General features: G+C 47.2%; 1 protein-coding gene across 3 annotated transcripts in view; it reads left to right on the top strand.

Moving 5' to 3' along the window:
- The first annotated feature begins 7,369 nt into the window (after window positions 1–7,369).
- TMC5 (transmembrane channel like 5) overlaps window positions 7,370–24,559 on the top strand; it is a 40,482-nt gene continuing 23,292 nt past the window's right edge. For 2 of the 3 annotated variants that reach the window (XR_016438621.1, XM_090023091.1), the window contains exons 1-6: window positions 7,370–7,462; window positions 15,620–15,742; window positions 16,264–16,469; window positions 18,576–18,680; window positions 20,462–20,569; window positions 21,623–21,722. Coding sequence is in view for 2 of the 3 variants with exons in the window: in XM_090023091.1 (XP_089879217.1) it covers window positions 15,669–15,742; window positions 16,264–16,469; window positions 18,576–18,680; window positions 20,462–20,569; window positions 21,623–21,722 (593 nt within the window). In the remaining variant the exon portion in view is untranslated. Of the gene's footprint in view, window positions 7,463–7,663; window positions 7,792–15,619; window positions 15,743–16,263; window positions 16,470–18,575; window positions 18,681–20,461; window positions 20,570–21,622; window positions 21,723–24,559 lie in introns of those variants that run through there. The other variant, XM_090023092.1, reaches the window with a different exon arrangement.

Raw genomic sequence — 24,559 nt, forward strand, 5'->3', positions numbered from 1 at the left:
GCGCGGGTTCACTAGGGCGGGACCGGCAGCTTGATTATTAGTAGTATTCAGTTGATGATTATTATTATTATTATTTTTAAAGTGATTCGCATTCAGCTTTGACATCACCTTCTTATAGCTGCAAGTTTGATCTTTGAAATCTGTTTGTACATTTGAGTGGCATCTACAGCAGCAGAAATTATGTTTTTAAATCTTCGTCTGATGCAGTAACTTCATCCGGCGTCTGCTGTGGGTTTGCAGCGAAGATCTTCTGTTTCAGGACACTAGGAAGTACTTGTGGGTTGTTGTCTTTCTAGGAAGTTTTTACCTCATCTTCTTTATTTCGCTTTCATGACTGCAAATGATGATATATTAAATAACAATTCAAAGCCGTTGTTGGGGTTTGTTTTGGGGGATTTTTTTGTTTTTAAAGTATGTTATATTAACCAAGGAAAAGCCTTTTTCTCTTGCCATTGTAGAACACAACAAATGCAAAGAAAAGGTCACGTCCCAGTGTTGCATGTGACAGCGTGGGCCTAGCTGTACTCACATATACAACACCACCAAAGAGAAGATTTCCACAACTCACCCTTTGAGAGACTGTTTTCACTTGGGTAAAAAGGTTTTCCTTTGAGACTAACAAATTTAAGGAAGTATGCATATGGATTTTAGAATCAAAAAATGGTTTCTAAATTTTGGGTTAAGTGTCACCACACTGGAATCCTTAACTTTGTAATTTATTCTGACCAGGCACACCTCTGGGTATAGTTGCCTGGAGTTTTGCTGAAGGAAACAATGCAACTTTATGTAACTAAATGTGTGAAAATAAGTAGAAAATCCATAAGCAAAAGGGAGTCAACTATTTTCTGTATTAGCTGATAGAAAAATAAAGGAAAAATCAACTGTGAAAATTAAAGTCAATCTTTTAGCTGTAAATGCTGGCTAGTGTAGGAAACAGGAAAGGCAACCTGCCTGGCCTAACAGCTTTCCTCCAATCTTGTGTTCAGCATTGCAGAACAGATGTTTTCTTCAATAGCTCTATAATTTGATATCCAGGTTATTGTTTGCGTATGGAAAAGAAAAATGTATTACTTCAGTGATGCTGTTTGTGAGAGAGCCTACCCAGAGACCTCCTAATCATCTTAATTTCATTCCAGTGGTAGATACACTAATAAATTCTGCAAAATGCACACCACCCCAATTCATTTTCCGTAGCACATTCATGAATGAGTCATGTTTGGCTAATACTATATGCTTCCAGGATGTTGAATTAATGAATCACTTGTGAAAAAAGACACATTTTCTCCCACCTGAGATTTGTTACGTCAGCAACGTGTATGTTTTCAAATTGTCTTATTAACTAACTAACTAAATTTCCAAGTAATCCATTACATAGATAAGCCAGTTTTTTTGTGATTAAAATGTAACTGGAGAAGATAAAAAGGTCTGTTAACTCACGTTGGTTACACTAGTTAGATTTAACATCTGTTACCTGGTTCAGATAAACATGCAAAAACCAATGCGCTAGAAAAAAGGTGTATTTAAGGGCTCATCAGATGATCCTGGGATAAGTGATGGTGTCAGCTGAAAGTGCAATTAAGGTAGATTAAGCTAAACCATAACCAGACAATTAGGGGCATTTCTACACTGCATCATCCTTTGATAAGGAGTGCTGCAGGTAAACCATGCTTTACCTACTTATTGCATGCTTAAGAAGTAGAATGTAGGTCTGCCAGCCTGCAAGGGAAAAGCCGTGGTTTCTCACGTTTTTCTCCTTTAAAGGAGAATTCATTTTTACAATTTGCTGATCCATTTTTAAAGTTTGCTCACAACCCTTTCATATATTCTTGCAATCCATTTTTGGATCACAACCCACATGCTGAGAAACACTGCATTAAGAGCAGTACTGAGCATGCCTAATGCCAGTCTCATAAGCACCTGAGCCTAAGCAGCAGTGCAGGAAATACATGGGCATGTGCACAAAATAGCTATGTTCAAGTTTTTGAGTTTTGCTGATAGTGTTCCTAATCATGGATCAACATGGTATAAAGTTCCCCTTAGAGCTACCTCACACCATGGAAACAGAACTCAAAGTGAGTCAGTGTTAAGGCTGGGACTGGAGCTTAGCAATTTGTGCCGAAACTTTCCCCTAGCCTCTATCCAAGGGGAGATACCATGGCTTTCCCAGAGTAAGGCCTGTCCCTTACGCTCTGAGCAGGCTTACTCATGCAATTTCCCTAAGGCAGATCTCCCAAGGTGAGGTGTGCCCTTTGCTCTCCTGGCAAGCTGACCCTTGCAAATTTGACCCTTGCAAATTTCCCTGAATGTAGGAAACTCGACTTCACATATTTGTAGTAATGGGGAACTGTGTTCTTGCTTTCCCCATGGCTTGTTCTTTAGCCCTTTGACTAGAACTGCAAGGCCTTCAGGGTTGCGGCTTGCAAGTAAGATGTCTGCCATGGATTTGGGGGAGTACCCAAAGCCCCAGAATGGGTCTGGGACAAAGGATGCTTGCTTCATGGTAGAGCCACACAGAATTGAATGATTGAGCTCTACTTGGTCAAAATTTGGAACTTGACTATTAGCCTTTGCCCAATAGAACTCAGGACTGATTTGGGCTTTGAAACAAAATTCAAGAAGGAAATCAAAGGTATGACTTTTCCCAGCTGTGAATTTTTAGGTGGAAATGTCTTGTTTGTATGCCACACTGAGGTCTGAGAATCTGCTCTACTGGCTTCTAGGCAACAAAACTGAGTACTGAAGTGCAAGCAGAGTTGAAGTTCTGGGTTGGAGTTGCTGTCAAGTAGACATCATGTTTCACTTACTTTGTCACAGGTAACTTCCTGTGCCTCAAAATCTCAGGGAAATCACATAATTTAGAATAGTGATAAAACTTCATTCTTGAATGGGGGAAAGGAGAAATGGCTTGCCATCATTGCACAGCTCTAGTCCTAACTCCTGAGTGTCTACACCAGAGGCTGCGTATACTACAGGGGTGTGTCCACACATGCAAGCACATGTGCTTGTAGCAGCTCAAATGGAAGGGGTGCAAATTTGAGCTGGGGCTTTTTGCCTCGGCACACGTGCTCAGACGTGCATTTTGTTGTGGACCAAATTGTGTCACTCAGGGCAAAATAACCCTGCCTAGCTCCTCCTGGATCTGCAGCCAGGGGGAGCTAGAGCCCAGGGCCAGCACCTGTGCTGTCCCCAGCAGTACAAAAAACTGTCCTGGCAAGCAGCTCAGGGCTACTTGCTCTCAGGAGCTTCTGAGGCCCAGCCACGTGGTACCTGGGGACACTACCCCTTGTGCCAGCTGGATTGCTGCAGCAGCATCCCAAATCCATTTTTTAAAAATATCCCAAAATGCATGCTTTTCCACAATTAAAACAAAAGACTACTCTACACACACACACACACACACAAAAAAAGACAGCAATCAGCTGGGCAATGCTTTATTGGTATATTTACAAAGTTAAAACAATGTGGAAGCCTACCAGTGTCTCTATCATCATGATAAAATAAATTCTGAATACTTGTATGTGTTCATGTGTACTTTTGGTTTTCTTCACACGATGGGTATGTGATGGGGGGATGTGGTGTTTGCAGAAAGGGGGTGGGAAGGGATGTGGGGGAAGATGGGTGGGTGTGTGTGGAGGGATGTGGGTTGGTATGTGGGTTGGTATGTGGGTGGGTGTGCAGCGACTGCTGGGGGGACTGGGTGTGGGGGACCTTGTGGGGGGGCTGCTCAAGAGGGGTGGGTCCCCCGGCCCACACAGGGTGCAGCCCCCCCACACAACACTTGGAATGCCGCTCACCCCAGGGCCCAGCCCCCCTGCCCAGGGTCCCAGTTCCCCCGAAGGACCCATAACTTACCTTTAAGCAGAGGGAGTGGGGTGCTCTAAGCCATGGCAGCAGGACCGAATGCGGCACACGGGAACTGTGCGCTGGGCCCAGCCAGGTCCTGCTGGCCCTGGGGCCTCTCTTCCACCCAGCCGGGCCAAGTCATGGTGGCAGGACCTGGCGCAGCACATGGGGACCGCGTGCTGGACCCAGCCAGGTCCTGCCGGCCCTTGAAACTGTCTGCTGCCCAGCCAGGCCGGGCTCTTGGTGGCAGGACCTGGCACTCTCAGGGCTCCTCTGCCGCCCACCTGGGCTAGGCCCATGGCGGCAAGACCCAGTGCAGCACGCGGGGAACTGTGTGCCAGTCCTGCCACCCTCTGGGTACCTCTGCCGCCCGGCCAGGCTGGGCCCATAACAACAGGACCCGGTGTAGTGTGCAGGGACTGCACGCCTTGCCCAGCCAGGTCCTGCTGGCCCTGGAGCCCGACCGGGTGGCAGAGGGGCCGCAGGGCCGGCAGGACCCTGCTAGGTGTGGTGTGTGGTCCATGCGCACAGTGCCAGGTCCTGCCTCTGCCCTGCTGTGCCTGCAGGGGGGGGTGCAGCGGGACCTGGGCCAGCCCCATGTGGCTCACTAGTCCGGCTTTAAACAGCGAGTGGCCAGGGGGCTGGGGCTGGCATCTTGGAGTGGTGACAGTGTGGGGCCAGTGCCAGGGCACAGCCGCGATCTGCTCCCCACACATCCCTGTCCACAGAACCCACACCCATTGCAGGGGCATGCAGGTGGTGGATCACAGCTCAGCCCCAGCCCTGGCCCTGTGCTGTCACTGCCCCGAGATCCCATCCAACAATCCTGCCTGTCCGCCCATCCCACTCCTGAACACTGCTCCCCACCTGCCCGTGGCCCACCCCATCCATCCAGTCAAGCGCCCTTCTCACTTGAGTCCCACCTCCAGCACTGGGTGTGGGGTAGACAGGCCAGGGTGTCTGGGCAGCAGGACCAGGTCTGGCAGTGGCAGCAGCCAGAAGGAGCTGCTGCTGCCAGGAAGTGAGTCTGACGTCCGTGCTGCTCCAGCCCCACTGTGCACTTGAGAGTTGTGGGACTGGCCATGTGAGCCATGGCCTGGGCTGCCCCCACCACCTGGGCTGGGCAGGACTGAAGGACCTGCTGTGGGCCAGACAAAATCCCTCGGTGGACCAGATCTGGCCCATGGACCATATTTTCCCACCCCTGGGCTATACCATTGGTTCAACCACCCGCGACTGAGACACAGAGCCTCAGAGTATGGAACGCCTGCTACAATGCCCACTGCTTGGCATGTACAATGAAAGATATTGCAAAGTACAATAAACGAGCACGAGCATATGTAACAAAATGGACAAACGTGGTGTAGAGACATGAGAAGAACCCAGTGGTTCAATATATCTGCAAGCTAGTGTTTACCACTATGCCAAGAATGTTGCCTTAGGCAAAATTTATCTTGCAACTTCAGAAAGTTCATTAATAAATCATGAATACATTTAATGTAGTAGAAACATGTCTTAACAAATTTAGAAGCTAAGACAAAAACTTGGTAAACAGCCAAAATAAACCCCAGGCATCAGAACAGCCAAGCTTTAAAGGATCCTTAGAATTGAGACACAGAGTTTATTGGGTTCGTCACAAGAGCCATGTTCCACGCTGTTCTGGGGTCTGATTGTTCTTTCTTCTGGAGACTTATGGAGGTTGCATTTATCCAGCTAAGTGAAGTGCATGCTCTGACTTTCAAAAGCTGCTTCTAAGAACTTGCCTCTGTATTCTATGTGGAAAAGCATGCCAAAATGGCAGCGCACTCTGTTCTAAAGGCTGGGATTACACAAGTCATTAATACAGCTGAACAGATAGGCGGAGAAGTTAATGGGGCAGAGAAATTAATGGGGATGGGGCTCTGGAGTGAGAGTTGGGAGACAAGGTCTATTCTTGGCTTGGTTATGGAATCAAATGCATGTTGCTTCCCCCTATTCCCTCTCTCGGCCTCTTCCTCCTCTTGGTAAAGATTGCCAAACCCTATAACCCGCTTGATGGGAAGTTTTTCTGTTTGGCTGCAGTGTGATCAGGTTTGAGTACCATGTTTAAGTAATTCCAACATTTTGGGGAATGCTCAGGGAACACATGGGCAGAACCTGCATTTGGGGGAAAATAAGGAGGGAAGAAAATGAGGGATAATGGAGCCACTGCTAACTTTTAGTACTATAAGCACCCTTGGGCATGCCTTGCCTATGCTGCCTGTGTGGTACTCCCACAACTACTGCTAAACACAGCCTTGCTCACGCACTCCCACTCACACACCAAACCCAGCACTTACGTGGCAAGGATGCTCTCAGCACACTGCCTGCTGCCAGTCTTAAAGCCACAAAAGAGGGAGATCTCAAGAGCTCCACCAGAAGTCATACCCCAAGTATCCTCAGCAACTCTGTTCTGGGTTTGGAGTGTGTGGTGTGGGAGTGGACAGACAGGGCTTCAGTTTCTGCAACAGTCTTGAGTACTGTGGAGGCAGGATAGGTATGCATATAGCAAAGACCTGGTAGATGGCAACCATTAACACTTACCAGCATAACGCCACGCCTGAAGCTCGTCTCTGCCCACGTGCTTAGCTGTGTTTGTCATGCTGACATTGTGAACAGTTTATCTTCCAAGCAGAATAATAACAGGGTCATAAATTACATAATCAGAGCCAGAAATAGGAAGAGAGGGAAGCAAGACAGACCTGAACTTTGATCTGCTTACAAATGCAGAGCATCCAAACTCTTGGAATAATTGACAATGAGCTTGATGGCATTTGAAAATGGCTAAAGACAACACATATCAACCCACTTTGCCCCACTGCTCAGAGGTCTCGTTTATGGATTTATGCCGTTTCAGAAGAAAGAAAAAACCATGCAGTAATGAGGGGAAGTTATTTCAGTTATCTAAAGGACTATAACTAGGCAGATCACATATCTGTACAGGGGTAAAAGGTCCGCCCTATTCTAGCAGCACATTACGTAGCATGTGGAAAGCACGCCAGTTCCTGGAGCCAACAGCCTTCAAGGGAGCGAGCACATTTGACTCCCCAGACTGAATGAGCCACTACCCTCTCCCAGCTGGGTTGACAGGGCTTGAGTTTGCAGCTCCGTAGCAAACTGGAGCTGTGCAGCAAAATCGCTCTCCTGCTGGGCCCCATGCGTTTCTTGGGTGCCACAACCCGTGCCAGATCCTCCCCAAGTCTCAGGGAGGCAGAAAAGAGAAGTTTTGGGGTTGGGTTTTTTTTTTTAATTAAAATTTTCTGTATTCCAAGCCAAATTAGCCAAAGCAAATGCCCAACCCAAGAGTCAATCCAGAGCCCTACGCGGCCCTCCAACCGGCAAACATCCTCCACCCTATCTGGGGCTTCAGATGTTTCCAAAACCTTTGGCGGGCGCAAGCCCGGAGCCGGAGGCCCCCAGTTCTGCCGGCCTTCAGGCGAGCCAGGGAGGAGTCTCCTTTCCACAAGGCAGGCTGAAAGCCCAGACCGGCCCACTCCAGCAGCGGAGTGGGAGGGCGACAAGGCGTGACGCTGCGGGGAGATCCCCGTGCCGGAGAGTGGCGAGGAAGCCGCCTCCCTGCTCCCCGGGCTTCCCTCGGCAGGTGAGCAGAGCCTGGGCTCGGCGGGGCGCGGGCCGGAGGCGGGGGGCGCCCGGGGCCGGGGCGAGCATCCCGGGCAGCGCCGGCGCTTCACGCCGCGGAGGGCTCCGGCCGGGGCGGGCCGGGGCGGCCGGCCAGCAGCTCGCGGCGTCGCTTTGAGACGTGGCCGCGGGAGACGTCCCGTGGGAGTCACCCGCCTCGGGAAAGCGGCGGCTGCTGGGGATGAATCTCGCTGCTGCCTGCACAGAAACGCGTGCCTCCGCGGGGGCTCGCGCGGGCTGGGAGCACGGAGATGCGGGTCGACAGGCTGGCGCAGGGCCGGGTCTGCCCAGGTGAGAGCCGCTGAGCCCCGGTGGGTCTGCCTCCACGCCCGGCGCTGTTGTTGGCTTCACATGGAACAGGATTGCGGGGTATATGCCTGTATATTTGTTTCATTATTTATTAAGATCTAGCTACTTTCTTCCTTATTCCTAGATGTTTAGTCAGGGTGTTTCTCTACTGCGGATACTCCCAACTTGGACACAGCATTGGAGTGAGGGTAGCACACTACTGATTTGGACTTCAGGGAGCTGCTGGCAGGATGGGCTTGAGGGTGGACGAGGGTTAACATCTGGACAGGAGGGTTGAAACTGCTCTGTCTTCGTACATTAATGTACAGCAATGTTTCTCAGTCGGTATGTTGTTACCCACCCTTCTCTGGGAGGTCCAAGATCATAGCATTTTATTGCTATCTAAAGCAACCCCCCTCCCCCCCCCCGCCCTGCACCAAAAAAAAAAAAAGCGCAACCCAAAATGAAACAAACCCTCAGTTCTTGCCCATATTGTTCAAGGTCAAGTATTTTCTCAGCACATACATTAAGTCTGTATAGGCTTGTTCTTGTTGCATTGTTCTTTGACTCTTTCTTCAGGAATACATCCGTAGGGTTCATGCCATTCTTGACACTAAGAGCTTGCTAATCTGAAAAGGCTGCTGCGGATGCTTAAATAAAAAGCATTCAGAGTCTGGTGAGAACTCTTGGCTTTTATATTTGTGATAAACACTTGGGCTCCTTGAAGCGGTACAATTGTTTGGCTACTGCAGCCTCTTGTCTTGGCAGCAGGGCATTTGTTACGGCAATAGAAATGGCCTACAGATCACTGCGTATTTGCACTGAGCTTGTGCAGAAACTTGTTCTCCAGGAAAGCAAAAGAGATTATAGCCAGAAGGGTGATTTGGTGTTCAGTATCCTGTATGAGAGTCTTACTTGGCAGAGTCCTGTTTTAAAAGCTATTTATGACGTAACTATTGACCATGGTGTGTTTATTGTTCTCCTAGAAACAAATACTTATCAGTCAAATATGATTTCACTAATGTCAGTGGGTGTTTTGCATAATCCATCTCAGAAAGGTAGATCTGTTAATACAAATCCTCTCATAGATGTCAATGGGATTGGCTAAAAAAACAGTTGAAGAATGAGGCTTAGAGAAGGCCATGACTTTCTGCAATATTTTGTGAAAATGGCAAAAGACAGGCTACTCGTGCCATTGGTTGACTATTAAGTTCTGCCAATTTGCTCTTGACAGAAAGGTAATCCAAGTGAATATCTACCTGCAGTTTACGTGCAAAGGACTTAAATTCCTAACTTTGGCAAAGACTTCCTTATGAACTTCAGTTCCCCTGCTAAAAATGAAGTTAATTACCTTATTCTTTAACCTTCTGTCTAGCTTAAGTGTGAAGATGGTGAGGTTGTAATGTGCCCTACATCCTCTGTGGACGGGCTATAGTGGGAGACCTGTATAATTCTGCATTACTCTTCACTCATGTGAAATGGTCAGTCAGGCTGAGAACTGGATAAAAGGAAAGGTAGTGTGAAGGGAAATACTCGTACACAGACCCTCTTTCCAGTATGAAGCATAAAATCATAGAAAATTAGGATTAGAAGGGACATCAGGAGGTCATCTAGTCCAACCTAGGAAACATAGTTTTCTAGGTATAAAATTAACTTCAAAATTATAGCAGGTAAGTACATCGGGGTGTGCATCAGGAACTGGGAAACGTCTGTTCACCAGGGCACCCCCAGAGAAGACAAGGTCCAACAGTCACAAACTCCTGGAAGACTGTTTTAGGCTGGACATAAGGAAAAACTTCTTTACCATCCAAGTCCCCAGGGCCTGGAACAGACTGCAAGTACCTACTCTGGACACCTTCAAGAAACACTTGGATGCCTATCTTGCTGGGGTGATCTGACCCCAGCTGAGTTCCTGCCACTTGGGCAGGGGGCTGGACCTGACGGTTTCATGAGGTCCCTTCCAGCCCTAATGTCTATGAAATCTATGGTGGGGGGTTTTCCCCTTCTGTTTGGTGTTCATTTTAGGAAAAATAAGCTCCCACAGCTAGCTTTATCAATAGCTAGTGATGTTACAGTATATCCTCAAAGGAACTTGACCTGGAAATACAAATGGAAAAATATCCTTTTTGACTTGATGAAGTAAATCTCCTTACCATGGTTATCCTATGAGGTTTTAATTTGCACCAGTTTTCACTTACTGAATTTGTTGATGGGACCTTTGTAACTGATACAGCTCATTAAATTATAATCTGAAACTGCCAACAAAACTGGCTAGGTGTCAATTACCAGTGGGAAGTAAGCAAAGAAGCTGATACAAAGTAAAAGGACCTGTGCTACTAAAATTAGAAGCAAAATAGCTTGAACTTATTATATTCTTGGTCCTATAGATGTAATTCCTAACAAATACCCTTTAGATCTGTCTCTTATTTTCTTTAAAAGAACATTTTCTTTAAGTACCAGTTTCTACTGAGTGTAGCTGATAGTACTGGTTAATGAAAAATGAGAATTGCAGCATTCGTTTAAAACAATGCATACATTTTGATCTTAGAAATGATCAGAGACTAGAATCTAATTTTATTTCAGGAACTCTTTTTTTCCCCTTGGCTGGTAGCTTGCATCAGTGGGTTGAATAACTTATTTTGAAAATATGCAGGTCTTAAAATAGCAGTTGTCATAAGCTGGTTGCCATGTTGTATTCCAACCTAATGCCTAATCCATGCAGAGGTTACTAATCTGCAAATGGAAGTGGAAGAATATCTTTCGTTTATGAGGAAGAGGTTGAGTTTTGATGCTGAAGGTCACAGGTTCTACTGCATCTTATAGCCTGTGTTGGGATATACGATACAATTTTCTCTACAAAATAAACTCTATTCCCATCTGTGTACATGCATGTAAATAACTTGGAAGGATTCTCCCCAGTTTGCTCTTCAGGTAGAGAAATTTACCCAGAGCTGCGTGTACAGATATTTGAATGCTGAGGTCCTAAAATGTGGAGAGCTTGCAATGACAGGTTTCCCTCATTTTATGTGGGTTCTTTATATGCAAATTTGCTCTTATGTAATGAACATATTTAGACCCATAATTTGTTATATCTGAGGTAAATTTGCCTCTTAGCGATCAGCACAGTTGCCCTCCCCACCCAAGCAGGTAAGTCTTTGCGGGGGAGGGGAAATGGCCATGGCCCCACTCATCCCAGCCCCAGCTGCAGAGGCTCCAGGAGTGGCTGGCGCCTGCAGCCGCTGTGCTGCATTGTGCTCCACCTGTCCCCCCCCATGCCTGGGGTCCGCTTGTCCCCACTCTCCTGCTCCTGGGCTGCGCCATGCCCTGGTGAAGGTAACTGGTGTTGGCTGTTCCCAGGGCCACTCTAGCATGGGCTGGGGTTAGTGCAGACAAGCAGAGCCCCGGGCAGCATGGGGCGTGGCACTCACCCCAGTCCCAGCAGCAGTGGGCCCACGAGTAGCTGGCACAAGCAGTTTGCAGCCACTGGGCTGCACCGTGCTCTGCCTGTCCTCACTCACCTCTGGGGCTGCTGCAGCAGGAGCAGGGGTGAGTGGGGACAGGCAGAGCCCTGGGGGGTTCAGAGCATGGTGTAGCCCAGCGGCTACAGGCAGCTAGTGTTGGCCACTCCTGGGGCTGCTGTAGCAGGGACTGGGGAGAGTGCTGAGCTTGTCTGTACTTCCCCTAGCTTGTGCTGAAGCAGTCCCAGGAGCAGCTGCCTGCACCACGGCACAGCGCAGCCCAGGCGCAGAGTTGAGTGAGGACAGGTGGGCCCCAGGCATGGGGGACAAGCGGAGCACAGAGCAGCCCAGCAGCTGCAGGCAGCTGGTGTTGGTTGCTCCCAGGGCTGCTGTGGCTGGGGCTGGTATGCATGCCACTCTGTTTCCTCTGCTTTGCTGCCTTGTACAGCCCTAGGAGCGGCACCCTGCCCACCCCACTTTCCTAGTCCCAGACTCCCTCCCTCCCTCCCTCACTGCCATGGGAACCTATCCCTATTTGTTACGACATACCATCAGGCTTATATTCTTAGAAAGTATGTGTGAGTGGAAGATAGAAATACTAGAAAAATGGAAGTAGCAGTCTAGGTTGTAAACCAGGGGTGGGCAAAATGCGGCCCATGGGCTGGATGTGACCCACCAAGCCATTCTATCCGGCCTGCGGGACCCCTCAAAAATTTAGAAAGTTAATATTTATCCTCCCCGGCCTGCCTGTCATGTGGCCCTTGATGGCTTGCCAAAACTCAGTAAGCAGCCCGGCACCCAAAATCATTGTTTGCCCCTGATGTAAACCTTGTTCTTGTTGACATTTCCATAAGCACAGCATTTTTTTTGCGCTTTCCAGGCAGAAGAGAATTGAGTGACTGCTTTCAGACTGACAGGAGCAAGTGACATGTTTACTCATATCTAAGACAGGTATTTTCCCCTCCAGTCAGCATGGGGGAGAAGCCTTTTGTCTTAGATTCGTGCTCCAACTCTGACTCTGGGCCTGAACCCAGGTTAGGGCCAGAGTCACCTCTACACCCCCTGCTCCACTTGCACTTCTACTTCCCACTCTGCCCCCTTCCCCACCCTTTGCTGTCAGGTGTAGCTCAGCTCGGGCTCTAGCTCAGGCTCCATTCCCTCCTGAGCATGGAGCACGTGGAAGTCCATCCCCTGCCTAGCTGATCAGCAGCACCAGTGCTTCTGTGTGGCTCAGCAGGGGCTGTTTCCATGTGCTGAGCTCCAGGGAGAAAGCATTTGACAGTAAAGGTGGGGAGGGGGTGTGAAGCAACAGGCAGAGACTGGGGAATTAGTGGGAAGAAGCAGGAGCTGTAGGGAGCCAGGGTGGGGGTGGAAATCGGGGGGACAGGAAGGCTGCAGAGAGAAGAAGTGGTGGGGGCAGAGGGGGCTGCCTACTCCCCTCCTCCCACCATCTGACCCCACCTAGCCATTGCTTTACCTGCTGTAGCAGTGTGGGGAATAAATTTAAGACAACCCTCTGATACTTGGGTTCTCTAGCTGAAAAATTATGACAAATTTATACATTTTCCATATACAGAATCTAATTTGGCAGGGGTCATTTTGAATTCAAGTAAATATGGTAGGTGCAGTCACAAACCTGTTGAGTCAAACATCAGAGCATCTAAGTGGGAAAGGGCAAATTGGAAACAACAGGTATTGGAGAAACTTGCTTCCCAAAGACTATTGAAAATGGCTTCAGAGGGTAAGTGGAGCCATACAAAGTTGAAGATGTGGAGCCCTTTAGGGGAGGACTGTGGGTTGTGTGAGTGTGTATGTGCAGCATGGAAGGGAGGAAGAATACATAGTCTGTATGGAATCCCAGACAGGCTAGTTTTGCAAAGCATCCATTCCTATTCATAACTGAACTCTAAAGCTTGTGCTCTAGGCTAGAAGAGTCAGTAGCACTTAATCAGATGCTTAAAGCTAGCCACATATTCAAATGCTTTTGTGAAATTTTTTTTTTCTTCTTTTTTTTTCTGTTTTGCACCGGTCCTGGAAGCACTGGTATACCAGGTCAATGCATGGAGTGGATGGACCAAGCTCCGGTTCCACCACCCAGCGCCAAAAAGAATCTGCTCAATATAGACCTCCTTAGCAATTGCATTTTCTTGCAGTAGTACCTACGGTCCAGAATGCAGCAATGTTGTGCTAGGCACTGTCCTGGAGACACAACACGGGCCCAGAAACTATTAAATAAGTGAGCAGAGTGAACAAAGTGAGCAAAGCACATGATAGTTCTACACACTTTTTAAGGAGGAGTTGGGGAGGAATACTGCTGAATCGGAGCCTTAATATAAACTTGTGTTAGTTTGTCTCATGGCATTTGTCTTGGCTATGGCAATGAAAATACAGCTTACCACCAACACGCGTGAATTCACTGGAGCTTCATTAAGATATATACAGTCAGGGCTGCCGGGAAGGGGTCTGTGTAATATGTCAACTTCGCATATGTTTGACATTTTGCATAAAAATAGAAGGACCATGTCAACAAAGGGCAACATCCGTCTCTGTGGACCCGATTTATACCAGCTTCCATAAACCATACACCTCCCAGAGATGCCAGTAGATCATTGTTCAACCTTGATTCATTATTAACTTCTGTAAACTAGAGTTCAAGGATTTCTCCGGAGTCTGGGTTCCTTCGAGAGGTTCATTCCTCCAAGTTTAACTGTTGTCTCTGGCACTTCAGAGACAGTCTGCTGCTCTTCATACCATTGGGCTGGATCACGTAAGAACTGCTGAATCGGCAAAAGAACAGTTTGACCCTGACAGCACCAGTTTTCTTGTCTAACTTCAGAGCTACAATCTAATTAAAATGTTAGTAACAACAAAAACTTTTGGATTTGGATCTGATGCTTCAAAGTGGAACTGGAGAGAGCACCTTAAACAAGAAGGAAATCCATCATTAAAAAACAAAAAACAAACAAACTATGGAAACCATAAGGAAATAGCCAGTCATGCCTTATATAAACAATAACAAAAAACAAGCAAATAGTTTGACCTGCTATGTCAGATATCAGTAGTTCTGAGATGTCCCATCCTTTTTGTCCTTGCGTATTAACTGGAATATTTTTGTTGCATTTCCTTGTACTTCAAGAAGCTTTTCTTTGTTCTTACGTTCAGAATTTGCATAACTTGCAGCAATGTTTACTGTATAGACCAAGTCTGGTAAGAGGATTACAGAAGCACTAGATCATGCTTGAAATTGTCTTTTGAAACTTGATCAAGCTTAAAGTATAAATTCAACAGAGCATTCATGCTAAAGTGGCATTTCAGCCAAAGATAAGTGTTTACAGGCTGGAATTGCCTATATCTAAAAACCAGATCCTGACATTATCTCAACATGCTTCTTAGAGAGGAGATGGGAATATAACTTAATCCAAAAATGAATTATTTGGCTTGCAACCACTCTGAGGGCCCTGCACTGGGTAACCTCACAGCTATGCTGAGGTAGAAATTACAGTGCCATTCCTCTTGTAAGGTTTTACAGCAAGTCATTTCAAAGTAAAACTATCCCTTCTATACTAGTAGTAGAGGCATGACTAGACCTACTTGCCCACCTCTGCCATGAAGCAATGGCATGTATGCATAAAAACTAGTTGCAGGATTTGGGCTCTGATTTGAAGTCAGCAGAATTAGTCTCTAAATGAAGGACCATCTTTTTATACAGCTCCAAACATAGAGGATCCCTGAGTCGTTATGAGGTGCTATTGCAACACAAATAACTTATAACAAAAAGGGAACCTATAGCATGAAGGCAGATTGTACGTCTTCCCATGATTTGTACATGCAGTGCTGTGAATGTTTCATTCCATTTGAGAACAGAAAGAATTTAATTTTTTGAGTATAAACAGGAAAACAACCCCCCCCCAAAATGTGATTTCTGTATTTTCAAAGATGGGTGAAGTTATCTTACACACAGTTTTTGTGCTGTGCTGTGCTGTGCTCTGTTGGCCATCTTCTGGATGAGGACCTGTATTTTTTCATAGGTAGTTCTATGTATTGTCCAAAGTATTTCAGTATTATAGGACACACAACATTTGTTCAGTTTCTCTCATGCACTACTGTTTATTTCCTTATTGTTTGGAAGCTGCTTATTTATTCCACTTTTGTAATACTGAAATACAAAAATGTAGTGGTGCTACACTTCATTGTTCTTCATTTATATAGATTTTATTGGTTTATTCATTATTAATTCAGCAAAACTAAAGTAATCTTTTTGTCTGCTTAATATATCAAAATCTAGTTTTGTTCTTCCATACTAAGCAGAAAATCATCAAGTGGTTCTTCACTGTAGATCTAACTTTAAAAATGTAACCTTACCTCTAATACAGTACTAAAGAAGTAAAGGGAGAGAGAAGTAAACACTGATTCAGACTCATCATGTCTTACAACTATAATGAAGCCTTTGAAAACCCAGACTATCACAATTCAGAAACACTGGAGAGTGACAGACGGTAAGTTTGACTAATCATGTTCTGACTGATAACGTTTTTTGGTATTGAAAAGAATTCAATGCTTACATAATTCATAGTTGGGGGGGCACTGCTGAAAGTTTAGTTTATGGTGTTCATTTTTATCATGCTTTAGGATTTGTCTAAAAATACTCCCATATACTTGGCATTTTGCATTTTGTTTTTTGAAGATGTATTTTAGACTCATTTATTATATGCTCCAGGATTTATAGTTGTGCGTACTGGGGATGTCTTGGTTGGATCTGCGTCCAACATATCTGTAACCAGTATATTTGCTGTAGTTCTGAGATCCTGGTTTTGCAAACAGTTGTGCAGTTTTAATGTAGCCCTGTTGCTGATGGTGGGATTGAGGTTCAGTTACCAACTGGAGTTTGTAATAATTTTGATTCAGTTCTAAGTATTGTATGTTTTGAATGTTTGTTTTAAAATAGATTTGTGCACTACGTAAAGATGGATGTATCTGTTATCTTACTGGTGCAGTTTCCTTTTTGTTGTTTACATAGGAAAGCTTCTCAAATGAATTCAATGTTTCGCCAAAACTCTTATGATTCTTCGCCATACAATTCCGATACGGATCACGATGGGCGAGGGCAAAGACAGAACTATTCCATGGATATACCAATGGCCACAATGCAGCTTGGCTTGGAGGTCAGCCAAAGTGCAAAAAGATGGAGCAGGCCAGATGCAAATCCATATGGAAATACACACAGTACGTAATTGCACACATTAAAAGCTTATGTACAGAAGAGAATGCCTGAGGCTGAATGAAAAGCCTGCTCACTGCCAGTGGCGGGTTAAGATTCATTGCTGGAACCCAGGGCCCCAGGGAGAGGGATCTCTTCCCTTCCTGGTGCTGCTGCTGTCAAGGGTGGGGCTGGTCCCTGTGCCCCATGGGGGAGGCTGGGTAGACCTGGCCAGCTGGGGGTGGGGTGGCACATGCCCACCTCTCCTCTCTGCTCCCCCCAGCCCCTCCCCTGCCACAGCTGGAGCGGAGTCAAGCCAGGCAAGGGCAGCTGCGGGCTGCCCACTGAGGGATTGGGGCTCTCCACTCTGCTGCCTTTGCCTTGGGGACCCCTCACCAGCCAGCACCTCGCTGTCCCCACTGCTGCTGTGAGGGCAGGGGGTGTGTGGGCAGTGCAGGGCAAAGGCAACAGAGCAGAGAGCCCTGACCCCACAGTGGGCATCCCACATCTGCCCTGTGCACAAATCTGGGGGGTATATGCCTCCCCCATGCATCTCCTGGGGCATGCACACAGAGGTGGGGAGCCAATCCCCCCCTCCCCACCTGTGCGCCCTGGACGAGCTGCCTGTGGCTCTGTCCTGCTCCCAGCCCTAACCCAGATCCCATGCACCACCCTGGCTGGGCAGCACCTGCAGCCCCTGTCCCACTCCCTCTCTCACCATGGGGACCACGATCTGCCCCCACAACTCCCCTTCCCCCCCATACACTTACCTGCAGCAAGCTGCTCTCCATGCGTCCGGGCTGTGTTCTGGACTATGTGCATGCATGTGGCTGTGCCTCCTGTGTCTCACTCCCAGCAGCCCCTGCAGGCTAGCATGCTGCCCAGGGCCCACCTTCAAGGGAAAACCTGCTGTTTCTCATGGGAACTCGGTCACCCAGGCACTTGGGGGCCCCTGATTGGCAAGGACCCTGGGCCTGGGCCTCATGTGCCAATGTTCACTGCAACTTCTGTATCCATAGCAGGATCTGTGTCCCTCTGAGATAATTGAAAGTACACCTTTGTTAGGTTTATTATTTTTCCTCCCTCAAGAGCAATAAAATTAGTTTTTAAAAAGGAAGATTTTAGCAAGGTTTATTTCCAACCTGTGTCTCTGTGCTTTGGAAACCAGAGGGCTGTTAAAAGCAGACTACATTTTAGCCACAGGCATTTCAACTGTAGCTAAACTGGCAGTTGCTCTGAGCACTATTATTTCTGAGGGCCCAAACTGAGACATCTTGAATGAGGTCCGATTTTCTGCAGGAGGATTTCTTGGTTGGTTTGGACTATCAGACTCCTTTGAGACTTCTTTAGTTGGATGCCCAGAATTACTGTCGACTTTTGAAATATGAGGTTGCTAGCATCTGTTGATCCACCCATCTAGTTTGGGGTGCTCAGCCTCCAGCCCGTGGGCCCAGTGCAGCCCATAGAGCCATAAGTATTCAGCCACTGAGGCTTCCCATGGATTGGGAAATTTGGCAGCAGGGGAATGGTGGCAGTAAATATGGCCAGCCTTCCCCATTGCCAAATTCCCAAGCACCAAGCAGGTTAGGGCCAGTTCGCAACCCCACCCCTCACCCCTGTAGCTAGAGGAGGCTGAGTCACTCACCCTGCCTCTCTGGGGCTGGGTTGAGGATTGGCCTTGCTCCCTTCCCACTATGGGGTTGGGCCACATCTCTTCCCTTCCCTCCCCCAGGCCAGGTTAGAGGCAGGAGGTCCCTTGCCCTGCTCCGTGCAGCTGGATAGGACCTGCCACTACTACCCCATGCTGATCGGGACCATCAGCTGGATCTGGCCTGCAGATGGCCTGAGCACTGCCCATCCAGTGCACTGGCCAAAAAAGGTTGAGCACCACTGACCTACTTGGATAGACAAATTAGGTGGTCTTTCAGTACTCTAAATGTATCTCCCTTAGCATTCAGTGCATATTTTTATTAGAATATAATACAGTGGCATCATTATTTAAATGGATTTATGGTACTGGAATTCCCTTATCATTCTAGGATATACTATTTTATGTACAAATGTATTTAATCTTCTCTGAATTATTTAAAAATACTTCCAGTCCATATACTTCTGCTTTTCCCTTTCAACAGTCAATCACTCCTTTCAATATGAGCCAGAGTTTACGTATACACCACCTTCTACTCTCAGTACTGTGGATGGCCCTTTTGCACGCAGATCTTCTGATGCATCTGAAGGTAAGGCTAAAGTAAGAGGAAGTAAATGCCAGTGGAAACATTGAAACTTTAAATTCCGTAAGTCGAGAAAAATATTGTTAGGCTTGAACTAACCAAGTGATCTAATGCTAATTAACGTGAAAGTTTCTTTTTTCAGTTGGGCAGTTGACTGATTAAAAGTCTCCACATAATTGGAGAAGCCATCAAATAACAGCAGTATTTCTCTGCTATGGTGATATGGTAATACAGAGTTTTCTGTGGGTGGTGGATACAAGAAGAAAGGCAAGGAAAGATATTGTTTAAAGCGGAGCCACCTAACTGAAGCTGAGTTGCCTATGGCTAGGTAATCTCAGATAATGCATTTGTGCGATTATGTGAATGGATTCATGGGATTATGGGGCCAAATTCTTCGCTGATGTATTTCCACTGATGTCAGTGGAGTAATAGCAGCAACATTTTGGTCCATGGTGTTTGAGTGTGAAGGACTGACCACAAAAACTAATGTTGTATTTTTACTAAAATAAATGTCCTCTGGAACTTGACAATGTAGTTTTTTTTAAGGGTCCCTTTTTGGCTAGATAGCAGAACAATTATTCATAAAATCATAGCGGTGTCAATTTGGTGTCTGTCTTCTATATATGTAATTGTTTTTCAGTTCATGAGTTCCCCTGATTTCTTTTTCATTGTGACCAGTTTAGTACCTGATGCTTCCAGAATTTCTCTGCCTTTAATGAAGAATGCTCATCTAGAATTGTTGTATACACATGTTGGAAAAAAAATGCACCTCTATTAGCCAAGATGAGGGACTTCAGTGTTTTCACTATCTCTGGCAGACTTTAACCTTTTGTAAATGGTCTTCTGGTTAAGATTTGTCTTGGAAGATATTGTATTTTACTAAATAAATACTGATTTTGTTGATATACGGGGGTAACTCATTCAAAATTCTCTGTGAGAGCATGTAGAGAATGGGAGAGATGCTTCTTAAGACTTTTAATGTTTGGGAAAAGAATATCCAACACTTACAACTAGAGAATAAGTGTCCAGATGTTGAAAGTCCAGGGAATGCCTCAGCTAGATGCCACAGACATTTTCTTTTCTGTAATTCTTTTAAGTCAATGCAAAGAAAATTGCCTCAGAGTGAGAACAATACCATTACCATAGTCAATTCAAATCTGAACAGTGCCATTGCTGAAGACCAGCAAGAGGTGCATTCGTTAATGGACGCATCGAACTCCATAGGCTCTCTAATGTCAGAAAGGCCAAACTCTGTAGGCCTTTTTATGTCAGAAAGGCCAAACTTGGAAGGAGAATGCAGTGCTGAGCTGCCTATATCTTCCCAGATGGCTTGTGGCCAGAGAGAGGCACTTTTGGACTCTCCTCACTCTTCAGATTGAGTAGCAGAAGGTACAAGAATTCAGTGATCAAGAAAATAATTTTAAATGATGTGATGGAAGAAAGGCAATAAACTGGCTTCTTTGACAAGAGTTAGGCCTCCATTCTCCTAGGGTAAGATCCTGATACCCTGAATAGTATGTTGTTCAAGAAACAATCCCAAAAAAGCCAATAGAGGTGTCCCAGTCTTACCTTGCCAGTGACAGCAAGAGACTGGACCCAGACCCAGATAATGCCATCTGGTCTTATGTTTCTACTGCTGAAAAATTGCATTTACTTATCAAACATGCAGCAGAGGCTCTTTAAGTAACTGCTTTCTATGAAAGTGAAGTGTTGAATATATAATGAACAGGTTCGTCTAAGCCAATTAGTTAAGTTGCAGCTTTTGTTAAAAAGCGTGTGCTGTTCAGCTAGCGTCGTGCAGAGACGGAACAGGCAGCGAGCTGACCCCGTCTTCACTAACCTTGATGGAACAGACGCAAATGCAGCAGCAGAGTATCAAGATAAAGAAAACCAAGGTAGGCACTTTCTATATTGCTTAGAGAAATGGTGGGGCTACTAGCCACCTTCTTGGACAAGAAAAATGTAACAGATATTGATGGATGTTACAGGGCCACCGCAGAACTAGGAACATCTTGTTCCAGTCTGCACTTGAGATACTTGGATGTGAAACAGCGGAGTGTTTGTGGTCAGAATTTCATATTGAACTATTTGGCTTTCTCTTAACGGGGGGGGGGGGAAAAACCTGTGTGTTTTTTGTTTGTTTTTTTTTTAATATAAGCAGCCTAGCATGTTAGATTCCTAGACAACTTTGAGTTCTACCATGCTAATTAGCTGAGAGAAAGCTTGGACTTTGCATCAAGGTTTACTCTGAACAGTTGTGGTTAAAGTAAACTTGGTGTTTGCCAACTTGTTATCTAGCATTCTTAGCATACACTATTTTTCCTAGTGTCACCATGATTTTTATCATTTTAATTAATGCTATTTCACCTGTTTAGATTTATACAGTTAAGTGTCTATTCTAGGTTCTAGTTTTCAGCCATTTTGAAAAGGCACCGTGTGCCTGAAAGTAACATATTAAAAATGTTGCCTTATATAAGAAGGCACTTTCAGTAAAATAATATAATTTCCGTAATTTTAATTTACATTAACCCTGCTTACATACTGTCACTTACCTAAAATTACAAAAAAATCTCTTATTTTTTTTAAAAGGCATCTTTCAGTTATGTGTAAGCTTATTGCAGAAAGCAAAACAGTACTTGAACAAATAGCATGTAAAATCTTGTATGAAGATATCAGGGTTTTTTAGTCTTATTTTATATTATAGCCCATTGTATAAACACTAAACTGCTACTGGGATTTTTGAAAGCAATGAGTACTGTATTCTCCTAATGTATAGTACATGCTGTACGTTGCAGAAATTTCATGCCAGGTAACTAAGAATATTAGGTGACTATTTAACTTCTATATATTACCTGCATCTTGGGAGCAACAAGCATTACGTGTCATATCACCCCTGCATGAGAAATAATATCAAAGTTCTGGATATTTTTGTACATTTTTTCATACAGAAGAAAAGATCATCAGGAATCTTGCAAGCATGACTACCCGTGAAAGAATTAAAGCAATCCAGAAGATGCCAAAGACTATGAAAGAAAAAAGAGAGATCAGGTAAAAGCAGAATTTTTTCTACAGCCGATTGTTTATATGAATACTTGTGCCGCTACAGGCATCTAACTCACTAGAACAGGTGTCTTGATAATTTTTGGATTGGCACTGTCAATTCCAGTACAAAACAATTGGGAAAGTATGCATTTTTTGAAGTGGCATCTTACAAGGCAAATACGTGTTAATTAAATAAGGCAGGTAGTGCCTATTATTAACTGGGAGCAATGCACTTGATAAATGACAACAAAATTCTACTTTATATTCCTGTGAGAAATTTCCTCTGAAAAGACTGGAGAAAAAAATTTCCAAAATAATTTGTAGACTGTAGGACAGGGGTAGGCAACGTTTTTTGGCCAGAGTGCCAAAAAAACCACGATGTCTACCTTGGAAGGTGCCGGAGTGCTGGCATGCCAGAAAAACAAAATGAGGGCAGGGGGTATGTGGCAGGCTGCCCTGCATATTAGTATAGTTAATAATCATAAATGTTGCCTTTTTTATGGTAAATACCAGATTTTCTAAAAATTGTAAACCTGGTGACAATAAATAAAACTTCTGATACTATCTTCGATCTCGTGTATCTGTTTGTGCAGGTCTCCCCACAACAGCGCCCCTACCCCCAGCCCTGCCGGAGGGGGCCCCCAGCTGCAAGGGCTATGGGGCCAGGGACCCAGGTCTGCAGCTCCCTGCCTGCCCCCAGGAGAAGGCTGTGGCTGCTGCAGCACGAGCTGGCTCCCCCACTGCTGCTGCCTGCTGGGGGTGGGGGGTGAGGCTGGCTCCCGGCGGCAGCATGCACTCCTGGGGGGCACAGGGGACCTGCCCCCCAGATCTGTGTGAGGGGCAGGGGCAAAGTGGGTGCGGGCTTGTGCTCCCTGCCATGCTGCTCTCTCCCGCCGCCTCTGCAGAGCAGTGTTGGAGCCCAGCACGGCAGGGCACAGCGGGGAGATGCATGAAAGCTGCCTGCCACTCTGAGCTCCCCACTGTCCTGGCCACACTTCCCCTGCAGGCAGTGGCAGCAGCAAAGGGCACAGTCCTGTGCTGCTGCCCACACTGCCCCCATGCACACAAGGAAAGTGTGACCAGGGCTGTGTGGAGCTTGCAGTAGCAGGCAGCTTCCCTGTGTAGCCCTTCTGTGCACTGCCACTCCGGGCGCGCACAGTATGCTCCAGAGGGCCTGTCGGAGGGCAGCAGGGCTGGGAGCACAGCGTGTGCAACCCAGAGTGGCAGCGCACAGAGGGGCTGCACAGGGAAGCTGCCTGCCACTACAAGCTCTGCGCTGCCCTGGTCATACTTCCCCTGTGTGCACAGAGGCAGTGTGGGCAGCAGCACAGGATTGTGCCCGTCACTGTTGCCACTGCCTGCAGGGGAAGAGTGGCCAGGACAGCGGGGAGCTCAGACTGGCAGGCAGCTTTCATGCACCTCCCTCCTGTGCCCTGCCACATCAGGTTCCACACTGCTCTTCAGAGGCGGCAGGGGAGGGCAGCATGGTGAGGAGCAGCGCTAGCACCTGCTGCCTCCCCTGGGTCTGGGTCTGGGTCTGGGAGGCAGCTGGGGCCAGGGCAGAGAGGCAGCAGCTGTCCGTAGCGTCCCACTGCAGCTGGCACAGGCTCTGGGTAGCTGCTGCCAGCCACAGATCCTGGGCTGCTTGCAGCAGGGTTTGCAGCCTCCCAGCCACCTGCTGGGAGCAGCCCAGGCTCCGTGGCTATCTGCAGCTACCCAGAACCTGGGCTGGCTGCAGCCGGGAGGCTGCAAAGAGCTGCTGCCTCCCCACCCCAGCCCTGGCTGTCTCCAGGCCCCAGGCTCCGGGAAGTCAGCAAGTGCCGGCACTACACCCACTGGGGCCAGAGCCAGGGCAGGGAGGTAACAACTGTTTGCAGCCTCCTGGCTGCAGCTGGCCCAGACTGAGTAGCTGCTGCCAGCCACGGATCCTGGCAGTGACAATGTGTAGGGGTTGCACAGGGGTGCATGTGCATCCCCTGAGAGCACCGGTGCACCCCCTGACTGGCCACGCTTCCCACTTAGGAGATCAGTAGGGGGGGCAGGCGGGAGTGCCAGTGCCCCCCCTGCAAGTGCTGGCCAATCACTGCAGCCGCTTCTGGGAGTGGCTGCGGCTGCTTCTGGGGGTGGCTGTGGCTATTGGCTGGTGCTTGTTCCCAGAAGTGGCCACAGCCACTCCCGGAAGCAACTGCAGCAATTGCAGTGATCAACCGTTGTGGGATCCAGTTGGCAGGATCGCCCATGGGGGTCCCCCCCCTTTCTGGTCAGCGGAACTGGTCTCAGGGGGAGCATGTGACCCCCCCCAACTAAGGCAGCACCAGTTGCCCATGGATCCTGGGCTGCTTGCAACAGGGATTTGTATCTGTGGCTATCAGCAGCTACCCAGAATCTGGGCAGGCTGCAGCTGGGAGACTGCAAACAGCTGCTGCTTCCCCACCCCAGCCCCGGCTGTCTCCAGGCCCCGGGCTCTGGGAAGACAGCAGGTGCTGGTAGTGTGCCCATCAGGGCAGGGGCCAGGGCTGGGGCAGGGAGACAGCATCTGGTTGCAGCCTCCCAGCTGGGAGATAGCAGCCCGGGCACCATGGCTGGCAGCAGCTGCCTAGAGCCCAGGTTGGTGGTGGCGTGCTGAGCAAAATGGCCTTGCATGCCATGCTTGCCACACATGCCGGGGGTTGCCAGCCCCTGCTGTAGGAATAGAGAAGAGTCAAACAAAATTAAGGTGATGGCATATCAGCCATCTCTTTAGAGGGGGTATCCAAATTCCAAGACCAGCAATGAGCTATTAATGTGTTAGAAGACAAGAGGCAGACAAGGTTCTTTGAGTAAATGTGATGTCTTTTATTAGA

This window comes from Crocodylus siamensis, chromosome 12 (genome assembly GCF_052110815.1).
Source record: "Crocodylus siamensis isolate JL-2025a chromosome 12, ASM5211081v1, whole genome shotgun sequence".
Classification (NCBI taxonomy): domain Eukaryota; kingdom Metazoa; phylum Chordata; order Crocodylia; family Crocodylidae; genus Crocodylus; species Crocodylus siamensis.